The 12,109-nt window shown below is 35.2% G+C and overlaps 1 protein-coding gene across 1 annotated transcript in view; it reads left to right on the top strand.

Annotated features, from left to right (window-relative positions):
- USH2A (usherin) overlaps nt 1-12,109 on the top strand; it is a 783,103-nt gene that overhangs the window by 127,516 nt on the left and 643,478 nt on the right. Inside the window, exons 9-10 of the mRNA XM_082362477.1 lie at nt 1,039-1,234; nt 3,993-4,123. Of these exons, the coding sequence (XP_082218603.1) occupies nt 1,039-1,234; nt 3,993-4,123 (327 nt within the window). The remainder of the gene's footprint in view (nt 1-1,038; nt 1,235-3,992; nt 4,124-12,109) is intronic.

Below are 12,109 nucleotides of genomic sequence, written 5' to 3'. Positions count from 1 at the left end.
AGCAATGTGCTGGTGAGGAGTGAGGGGAGGGCAAGTGTTCTATAGTCTTATGATTATTAAATGTTAGTTTTACTATTTTCTATTTCCCTTTAGTTTTCAGTCTTTTAGTAAGCCTTTGCCTCTGGACTGTGAACTTCATGTGTGCCTCTTTGTCCCCTCTCCCCACCTCCCCTTTAGGTGGGACAGAGTGACTAGAGGGGGCTGGAGTTGAGTATTTCCTTTCTCTAGGTCTCTAGGCTCTGGTTAACTAATTTATCCTGAGGCAGATATCGTTAAGAACAGAGTGCTCTGATGTACTTCGAAATGCTTCCTTTCTTCTCCCTCTGCCAGAGACACCTGGGGATTTTCCCCTGAGTTCATTTACTGTGAGAACCTGGTCAAGCTGCTGGGAGAAAATCTCACAGAATGGTGAGGGTCCCCTATAACTACACTACCCTGGAGTTTTCAACTATCAGACTTGTTCACAGTGAACTTCCAGCAATATATCAATTATAATTCAGATTTTCTACCCCAGCATTCGTTCCCATGGAAGTTTCTGCTAGTGAGTCTTTGATCCTATAGCTGAGACTCCCTTTATTTGCCTGTCTCTCCAATCCTGGGGGCGGATGTTTGCCCTGTGTCCCCCACTTAGGGATCCAGGGAGAGTTGTTGATTTTTCAGTCTGTTCAACTTTTTATTCTTTGTTATGATGGAGTGTCAATTCCAAGTTCTTTACTTGTGGAACCAGGACTTGGAAGTCAAGCTTTTAATGTTTTCACAAAAAATTTCAGATTGTGGAACAATCATAATTTTCCCCATTGGTTATTAAGATCACTTTACATGGTTTCAGCTTGCATTGTCACTTTTACAATTCTGCACTACCATGACTGTGATATGCTAATTTCTGATTTATAAAACACTTTTAAAAATACAATAGTTGCTGGCTTTCAACTCTTTGATATTAGCTTTCTCTCTAGTGAAAGTGCCAGATATGTAAATAAGAAGAAACAAAGCACAACTTTATATATTTATCATTCTGATATTACTTTATTGTTCTAGTGTGATCACTGCCTGCCTCTTTATAATGACAAGCCTTTTCGCCAAAGTGATCAAGTTCACACCTTCAATTGTAAACCCTGTGAATGCAACAGCCATTCCAGAAGCTGCCACTACAACATCTCAGTGGATCCCTTTCCATTTGAACACCACAGAGGAGGTGGAGGAGTTTGTGATGACTGTGAGCATAACACTACAGGTAACCAGCAAATAACACAAATAACAGAAGCTGACTTGGTCTTGAAGCCCATGTGCTTCTATATATAATGCATATTATTTTAAATTATGTTATTGCTATCTTATTTAAGAAAGTGCTTTCATACCATTAAGTTTGAAAACCACTCTGGTTTACTGAATCTTCATGTTCCAAATGATTAGGTAGTTTTCAGATATAACACTCTAGTCTTAGACTATATATTTTCAGGAAAATGTTTTTTTTTTTCCAATAAGTTCACATCATTTGATTAGATCATGAATATATTTTGGATACATCAGGAATTACTGTATTATTCTGAGTATATATATCCTTGAAATAAGTTTTCTGTGTGACCCCTGATCTGCCATTATGTCTGGATTCCCATGTAGAGAGGTTTACAATCATTCAGATTTGGCATAGACTCTAGTAATCAGGGAATACTGTTTTTAAAAATATTCATTAAATGCATAAAATAATTATAAGAGGCTTGTCCCTAAAACCATCCAGCATTTTGACTAGTCATTGAAAAATTACTATTTTCTGAAAGGCTGATATGTTAAAAGCAGAAATAGACAATGTCTGAATTTGTAAAGTATAATGGCCCAAGTCTGATGGGTTTGAAAGTGTGCTACTCTGAAGCATGAATGAATTTGTTAGATAATTATTGATAACCTAAAGTGGGACAAGCTCTTGGCTAGGTGCTGGGAATATAAGGATTAACAAGATGATGAATTTTCTTGTCTTTGTATGGATTATTACATGGTGGTAAAGGCACCCTATTAAAGGAACAATGAAAAAGTTGTCTGATGAGTGCTAAGATGGGGAAGTATAGTAGGAGTTAACTAGGTGAAGGAGCGGGGTTGGGGATTAGGAGCATGAACGAAGATTTCCAGTAAGAGAAACAGTTGTACAATGGCCTAGAGGAGAGAGAAACATGGTGCCCTTGAAGAACTGATGAAAGTGCAAATGGCTGATTGTTAGAAAAGGCACTAGGAAGAAAGGCAGAGCCCAGATACTGGAGGGCTCTCTAAACCATGATAAAGAGATTGGCTTCTATCCTAAGGTTAAGGAGATGCCACTTAAGGGCACTTAAGGAAAGGAATTTTGTGTTTTTTAAAGACCCATCTGGTTATAAAGTGGAGAATGGATTGGAGAGGGTCAAAAGTGGTTTGGGAAAAAATGTTAGTTAGATATTGCAATGGTCCAGATGAGAAATAATGTGGGAAAACATTTAAGGTGGTGTGGATAGAGATGAGCGGATCCAATAGACACTTAGGGTAGACAGTGACAGCATTTTCCGAGCAAGGTGCAGAGTGTAGGTAAGGGAAGGAAGAAGAGTCAAGACTTATGCCTAACATTCCAGTTTGAGCAACACGGTCAACGTTGGTGCCAGCCATTGAGATAGGAAATACAGGAGGATCAAATTGAGGGAGAAGATGGCAAGTTCTGTTTTGGACAAGTTCACTGTGTGTTTCCAAGAAACAAAGAAGAAACTCTCTTTGGGGCAGTCAGAAACACAGTTCTGAAGCTCCTTTCTTAAAGAAAGCCTTCCATGATGCTTCAGAGAGGATCAGTATAATCTATATACTTTAGTGGCATCTTATGGTTATCACAGTTTGTAAATATATATTTATTCCTGTAATAATTTAATTAGGATTCATCTTACCTGCTAGACTATAAGGTAACTCTGTGAAAAGGGTGCAGTTTGTATTTTCCTCAGCCCTTAGCACAGAGTTTGGAACATGGTAATCACTAAATAAACGTTCATTGAATGATAAATAAAGGAGAGATTTCTAGATTGGAGATATAAATTTGGGAGTCCTCAGCATATAGAAATGGAAATATTCTAGGCATATTATAAATCCATTTAATTTGTCCACAGCCAAGATCCATTAGAGTGTGAGTTTTTCATTTGATTAAGTTGTTTTCATAGTTTTCTAATATTGGGCCAGTTTCAGCAATATTTGAGGAAGAGTGCATCATGTTTAAACGGGGAATTGATAGCGTTCAGTTTTATTTCAATTTCAGTGATCTTATATGCTACTCACATTTAGTTTAGAAACTCCCTGTAGTTTAGATTGCTTTCTTATATAAAATGGAAAGGGAAATTTTCTGAATAAAAAATTGTAAACAATAGGAATTACCTCATATTTCTAATGTGTCAAGATATTCTAATATTTAATATGAAATTTATTTGATGTAGCTAAATATAAAATTCTATTTTGATATTTGAAATGAAAAATAATGGCCATAAGTACTAACAGAAGTATTTGCTTTTAATCACATTAACTATGAAATAGTAAATTACATTAAAAGCAGTCTTCTATTTTATAAGATTTAGTTCTGGAAGAATATTTGAATAATATATGCTTATTTGCTTCCAACTGTAGAGCTATCATCTACCACGAATGTAGAAATTTCTCATAGTTGATTTAGATTCAGTACCTGGTCCTAGAAATAAAAAATTTAAGTTTGGAAACAAACTCTTTCAAAATGTATGGGCCCCTACAAAGCACAGCTTTTTAGAAGTGTGATATTATATAACAGATGGGAGTTTAATGAAGTAGAGCACAGTTTGTAACAGGTTCATTGTTTCATATGCTGTGGATCACTAAATTGGCAGGTAGAGATGAAAGGTGCATTAAAATGGACATCCCTAAAATTATAGAATTCCCTCAAAGGAATACAGTCTTTAATTTTGAATTATGCAGCTGATTTTAATGAATTGGAAGTCATAATGCATAACCTTTCCGCGACGCAGGGAAAAACTGTGAGCTGTGTAAGGACTACTTTTTCCGACAAGTTGGTGCAGATCCTTCCGCCATAGATGTTTGCAAACCCTGTGACTGTGATAAAGTTGGCACTAGAAACAATAGCTTCCTGTGCGATCAGGTGAGTTCTCACTGTTGAAGGGAAAGAATTGTTCTCTTCCAGAAACTAATTTAGGAGATGGTCTATCAGTGATACTGAGGGCTATATCAGGAAGTCCTCTGTGTGTGTGCTCACATTTCAAAGAGGTGGTTGCTTTCGGAGTGTTTCTGTGCAACTTTTCATATCAATATAAAATATAAGGCTACTTGGGCGGTCCATTTTACAGTTGTCAAAAAACTTGGAAGCTGGGGGTTCCAAGTAAACAATGAAGTGAGTTAAGTATGTGTCTTGGAATTACTGGTAAATTAATATTAATAAGTGATATTAAGTAAATAAGAACAGTGTTCCTCCCAAATTCCGTAGAAGATAGTATAGCAAAAGTCACTTACACATAGATCCAAATGGAAATTATGATAGCTCTGGTCTAAATTTCTTTTAACCTTTTCTCTATCTAACAGTACAATGGGTTTTTATCATTTTATTAATTTTAATTACCAACATCACAAATATTGATGTCTGACCTATATGAACACAGATTGTAACTGTATTATACATCAGGAAAAGCAGCTCCATACTTAAATGTGCTGTCTTCAGCTAGAGCTTTTTACCTGTTCTGATAATATTACCACGTGAAAGTAGATAAAAGGCAAATTTACCTTGAAGAATCAATTCAATGATTGTATTAATTTTTAATAATTACATATTCTCTTGCAAATAGTTGAGAATGCAGTGGCCAAGAGCATAAACCACAATCTGGTTAAAGAAAAAAAAATTTTTTTAAGTTACAATGAATGATAATAATTTCAAGGCAAAATATATTTGTCATATAACTTGGAGCATGCATTAAAAACTGTTTTAACAAATAAAAGCCAAATATAAAGTGAGCTAATATGGATTTGAAGACCTTCAGATTAACCATAGTGTGTGATATGCTTCATTGGAAAGCTGGGAGGTAGAAAAATAACTAAAAAGGCAATCTCTACTGTTTTTATATTGTGATATTGAGGCACTATTTTCTGAGAGAGTCATATTACAGTTTTATATGTGTTGACTAGTAAAATCTGACTGTCTTTACACATCTCACCCTTACACATTTGCCCTGAATTTTCAACATGGATGTCTTTTGCTTGTTATTCAAGTCTCAATTCAAAGATTGATATATCTTTTGAGATTTCTTCACTGATCACCCAGTTGTAGAGCATTCTCAAATCACTGTATTTTACATCATCCCATGTTATTTTCATTGTAGCCTTTATTTAATTAAGCAAATTAAATAAATTCATTTATTTACTTCAGCAAATTAAGTAAATTCACTTATTTACTTCTTTGTCTTCTCTCTGTCCAACACAAACAATACAGTTTCAGTCACATAATAAGCACCCCATAAATACTTATTTAATAAGTGTTAAGTGAATTTAATAAGTGTTAAGTGAATTAGTCTGAGCACTAATCTCATAGTCAGATGGTCATTTAGAATGGTTATTATAGTAATCTAAGCATTACTTAAATTTTTCACTTAAATACGTTTTCTCCCTGAAGATCTAAGGTAAAGTAATTTTGGTATATAGTACTGAAAAACTGTGAACTAAAGTTACACCTCCCAAAGTTTCATTTATATGTCATTACCCATATGAAGTAAAGTGTAGCAGATTTGTCCCTCAATTCTATAACTCAAGTATGCAAGAGATTAAAACCTAATTTTTCTCAAATTTCTATTTCAAGTCCATTTTATTGGGGTAGGAGACAGTTTTAGTAATTCTGTGCTTGTAAATATTTAACACTGGAGTATCTGAGAAAAATAAAAAGCCCACATCGTCAATTTTAAGCTACCAATGAGATGTCACCAAATATGAATTTGGGAAGAATGGTTTTATCATACAGTGGAGATGGCTCCAGTACACTACTGGCTCTGGATCTCTTTCTCCAGCTCTCATGGGGTGGATCTAATTTTGGGGTGGAATTGTACAGGAACATACCCAGGGCAATGACATTTCAGAGGGTAGGACCTCTCTGATCATTGATGTCATCAATATAGGTAAACATTCTTTGAGATCTCCTTGAGATGGAGGTGCTTCTCCCCTCCCAGCTAGGGCAGTGTTTTCAGAGTCCTAGTGGAGAGTCAGAACCCCAAGTCCTGCCCAGTGGTAACAAGGAGACCCTCCCCTACTGAGTCAGTGGAGCCAGAGTGGAGAACCTTGACTTCTATTCCTACCAGGCAATAATGAGGCAACATCCTCTCTTCACTCACCAGAAGAGTTTCATAGGAGGCCTCACTGTTAAAGCAAGACTTAAGTAAGATTCAGAGTCTTATAACACCAAAATGTCCAGGTTCCAGTAATATTTCACTTATCATTACAAGAACTAGGATAATATCAAATGTAATGAAAAAAGACAATCAACAATACCAGCATCAAGGTGACATAGATGTTAGAATTATCATGCAAAGATTTTAAAGCATCCATCCATTTGTCTCCAGCATATACCTACTCTAAAGTTTGGCTGAAGAAACTTCTCTAAACAGGAAATGATAAATGAAGGAATCTTGAAACATCAGGAAGGCATAAAAAACATCAGAGTTAAAATATGGCTAAATATGACACATTTTCCCCCTTCTCTTGAGGTTTTAAAATTTTTTGACGGTTGAAGTAAAAATTACATCACTATCTAATGTGGCTCTCAATATATTAGAGGAGATATTTAAAACAATTATATCAAAAATGGAGACGGTAAGAAATATAAGGGGAAGTAATTTTTCTATACTTAACTAGAATTGGTAAAATAAAAAAACTACCAGACTTTGATATCTGTGTATATAATGTAATATCTAGACAACAACTAAAAAGGCTTATTATAAGGATGATATATTCAAGAACACCACAGATAAATCAAAATGGAATTCTAAAATATGTTCATGTAAAAAAATAAAGAAATAATAAAATAAAATATGTTCAAATAACCTATAATAATATAGGGAGAAAGTAAATAGAGACTGAAAAACAGATAGAATAAATAAAAACCAAAAAATAAAATGGCAGACTTATTAAACCTTAATATAACAATAATACCATTCAATGTAAATGGTCTAATAAACCAACTGAAAGTTAAATGAATGAAAATATTATCCTGATAGCAAACAAGACAGCAACTGTGCATGAAAGAAAACCACAGACCAATATCATTCATGAATTGAGAGGCCAAAGTTTTAAACAAAATTTTGGCAAATAGATATTCAGCAGTGTTTTAAAATAATTAAACACAAAGACTAAGGTGGTTGTGTTCCAGGAATGCATTCTGTTTCAATATTTGAAAATCAAACAATACAATCACCTTATTTTCTGGCTAAAGAAAAAAGGCACCTGATTATAATACTGTAATAGTATTTAACAAAATTTAACACGAGTTCATGATAAACACTCTCAGAAAACTAGTAATGGAGGAGAATTTCCTCAACTTGAAAACAAACATCTACACAATACCTACCTACAGCTGACCTCCTACTTATAAATGAAAACTTTCAGTGAAAAACTTAATGCTCTCTCCCTAAGATCAGGAATAAGACAACAATATTCTTTTTAACATTGTACTGCAGGTTCTAACCAGGGAAATTAGGCAAGAAAATGAAATAAAAGTCATCCAGATTGAAAAGGAAGAAGTAAAACTATCTGTCTTTGTATATAACATGATCTCGTAGGTAAAAAAAATCCCAAGATTCCAAGGATCTGAAACCGCTGGGTGGTGTTTTGGGTGGCTCTGAGGAGCTCTGGTTCTTTATGTCTCAGTGCAGAAAGAATTCAGTGAGAGGCAAAGTGATAGATAAGAAGGGAGTTTTTAGAATAGGATGCTTGTGAGGCCTACAAGCGGGCTAATGAGAGGGTGCCGTGCCCCAAGAACTTAGTGGGCGACAGTTTTACAATCAAAGGAAAAGAGAGAAGTAGGGGAAAGACCACCTTCTTCCTTTTTCTTGGGCAGACATCAGGCTTCCATCATCAGTTCCTCCTCCATGTCAGGCGGGGGGCTTTTTTGTCCCTACATGGTCAAGCCGGGACTGTCATGGCGCAATGGAAATGAGCAAAAAGGCAGTAACATATGCTAAAAATGGTAGATCATCTCAGGTTTTAGTATAATGTCACCTTTTCCTTTATTTTCTTTAGTGTGCACAGAGGAGCATGTCCAAGGAATCATGAACTTACTGAACTCACTGGGCAGGATGTGGGCCTCATGCCACCATTGTTTTATTTTTGGGGAGCATGTCTCATGCTTCTGTTGCATGGTTTTGTTGCTAGCAAGCCTGTTTGGTTTTGTGGTTAAGTAAACCAGCTTTCTTGAGTGTTCATTAACTTACAGATGTCTCCCATACTTTTTTCTCTCCTTAAAATCCCCTAGTGGGATTAACTATTTAATCACCTACTTCATCCCTTTACTCTGTTCCTATCAAATTTATTAAAATACTGTCTATCAGAGCTAATAAGGTTCAACAAGTTTGCAGAATACATGATCAATACACAGAAATCAGTGGTATTTTTATGTACTTGCAATGAACAATCTGAAAATGAAATTAAGAACACAACTTTATTTAAATAGCATCAAAATAATAAAATGCTTAGGAATATATTTAATAAAATAAGTCCAAAACTTTTATTCTGAACACTGCAAAATATTGTTGAAAGAAATTAAAGAAGAGCTAAATAAATGGAAAAACATCCTGTATTCATGTATCAGAGACTTAATTTTGCTAAGATGGCAGTTGGTCTATAGATTCAACACAGTCTTGTTAAAGGCCCAACTGGCTTCTTTGCAGACATTTATACGATGATCCTAAAATTCATATTAAAATTCAAGGCACTCAAAAAAGGCCAAAACAGTCTTGAAAAAGAAGAAGAGAGTTGGAAGATTCACACTTCTCAATTTTAGAATTTACTATAATGTTGTGATCAAGACAGTGTGATGTGGCTTGAGGAGAGATACCCAGATCACTGTAATAGAGTTGAGAGTCTAGAAATTAACCATTACTTTTACAGTCAGTTGATTTTTAACAAGAGTGCCAAGACAAATGAAGAAACAATGGTCTTTTCAATAAATGATACTGATATGCAAAAAATGAAGTTGGATTCCCTACTTCATACCTTATACAAAAATTAACTCAAAATGGAGCAAAGAATAAAATGTAAGAGCTAAAACCATAAAACTCTTAGAAGAAAACAGAGATGTGAATCTTCATGTCCTTAGATTAGTCGGTGACTTTTTAGATATGACACCAAAAGCACAAGCAACAAAAGAATGGATAAATTGGACTTCATTAAAATTTAAAACACTTGTTTTACAAAGGGCACTATCAGGAAAATGAAAAAACAACCCAAAAAATGGGAGAAAATATTTGCAAAGCATATAGCCAATAAGAGACTTGTCTCTAGTGTCTGTAGAAAAACTTTACAACTCAATAATTAAAAGACAATTCAATTAAAAAATGAGTAAAGGATCTAAATAGACAATTCTCCAAGGAAGATATACAAATGGCAAATAAGCATATGAAAAAATGCTGTGGACATTATTTGTCTTAGGAGAAATGGAAATCAGAAGCACAATGAGACACCACTTCAAACTCACGTAGATAGCTATCATTAAAGGTACAGATAGTAACACATCTTGATGAGGATGTGGAGAAAGTGGAATTCCCACAGACTACTGGTGGGAATGTAAAATGTGCACCCACTTTGGAAAACAGTCTGGTGTTCCTCAAAATATTAAATACAGTGTTACCGTACGACTCCGCACTTTAACTCCTTGCTATATATCCAAGCAAAAAGGAAAAATATATCCTCACACAATCTTATTCATGAATGTTCATTGCTGCTTTATTCATAATAGTCAAAATGTAGAAATAATTCAAATGTCCATTAACTGATGAGTGGATAAATAAAATGTAATATATCCACTCAATGGAATTTTATTCAGTAGTAAGAGGAAAAAAAGTACGGACATATTACAATATACAAAGTATATATTACAACATGGACTTTGATCTCAGGAGTGATAATAGGAGAAAAAGAGAGACAAGAATAGAAAAGGCTTTTTTAAAAAGATGCTTCTGTGTGTCATTTTCTATGAACAAAAATCTAATTTAAAAATGCATGAAAGGAAAGATGTTTTTAAAAATTAACATTTTTCTTTGTTTTAAACACATTGTTTTTTCTTTTTTTCTGACTAATTTGCTTTGTTGATAATTCTTATAGTCAGAAAAAAATAAAGAGAATTTTCATGAAATCTGACATGTAGCCAGAAAGAGCTACATATAGGAATCTGAAGGTAGATACAGTGATAGAACACTTTCATGAATTTAAAACCTCCACATTCTCCATCTCTAAATCACATTTACATTTTACCTAATTTTTATTTTGTTTTCTCATGCTCCACGTACAGACACAAAGTATATGGATTATTATTATATGTGGAAATATAGTGTCAAGTACACCTTTGCCTAAATAATGTTATAAAAGATTTCTAAAAATGCTTACCGTCATTTTCAACGGGATAACAGAATACACACTAAAAAAGCTGTCAACAATGTCAGAATTATAAACTGTAAAATTAAATTCAAGCACATTTTTTAAAATTCATGCAATTACAATCCTTAATAATATTAGGGAGCATACAAGGAAATTAGGCAGTAGTTCAAGTCTCATTTTGTTATAATAACTTAGGAACCAAGCCAGCCCCAAATGGCCTGAGTGACTGTGCTGGGCATTCTGTGTTCTGAAAGGAAACGTCCCCTTTGGCAGTTGTCATTTGAAACTCCATCCAGTCTCATAAGGTATGGCATGTTTGCCTTATTCTTCCATAGGAAATATTGTAATTGTTCCTCTTGTGAATGCCAAGATCTTGAAAATGGCATGAAGTAATGCTCTGAGTCACTAAACCCTAAAATTGCTGATGCCAAAGTCAAGACCATCAAAGTCATAGATCATCTAGAGCACATAATAATATTAATATTATTAGGAGAAAACGGAGAAGAGTCATTATTATTATTGAGGAATCCTTAATATAGAGTCCTGGGATCCCTAGGGCTACCATGGATGAATTTTAGGGCATCCATATATACCTTTAAATTGTATGTGGGAGTGTATCTGTGTACTTTTTGTTTTGTTTATATATCTTTAAAGGGAGAGCTTTCAGTACCCAAAAGATATATCTGGGCCAAAAAAAAAAAAAAATTACTGCACTGGGGAAAATAAATCCATTCATCTTACGAGCAGCCTTGGCTAATAGTAGAGATACGCATAATGTGTTTCCCAAAATGTCACTGCACTTCCTCCTTGTTTCCTTTGCACTCAGTGCCTGAGTTGTTGGATATCTATCCTGAGTTGGAGGTTGAACGTTCTTTCCCTTTTTCTCATCTAGTGTGACTTAGGTCCAGAAGAACCAGATACAGCCCCAGGCCTGGATGATGCTTTAAAAAAAATATTTTGAGGTATTTGGGGAAGGACCTATGAAGGTCATACTTAAAGTACATTTATGTAGAGATCCCAGGCTGTTCCTGAGCCAGCGTGGGAAGAAACTGTCTGTCTCCGACCTTCCCCTTCACTACCCTTGCCCTTCGTGTGTTTGCTGGGGTTCCTGGACCACCTGCTCTAGCCACGTGCACAGGTGATGCTGATGTGGTGAGGACATTTGAGAGAAAGGCCCTAACGTATGGCCTGCCTCATGCAGAAGGCATTCAAGCAATGCTGTCTGAGTGCTTTTCTGCTTGGGATTTTCTCCATCTCTCTTCCCTTCTTTCTCCTTTACTTTGCTGTGTTCTTGGATCTGGCTGAGGAAACCGTGAGAGTGAAGCCACAACAGACAAGATGTAGGAGGTCAGCCAGCGCAATTCTTCTCAAACTTTAATGGGCATGTGAACCTCTCAAATGCTTTTTCAAAGACAGATTCTGATTCAGAAAGTCTTGAGCAGGGACTAAGATTCTGTATTTGTGAAAGTTTCCAGGTGATCCCTCATTGCTGTCTGTGGACCAG

This window comes from Balaenoptera borealis, assembly GCF_965194805.1.
Source record: "Balaenoptera borealis genome assembly, chromosome: 1".
NCBI classification, from domain to species: Eukaryota; Metazoa; Chordata; class Mammalia; order Artiodactyla; family Balaenopteridae; genus Balaenoptera; species Balaenoptera borealis.
Note: the sequence above shows the minus strand (reverse complement) of the source record. Positions and strands in the feature narration are given on the sequence as shown.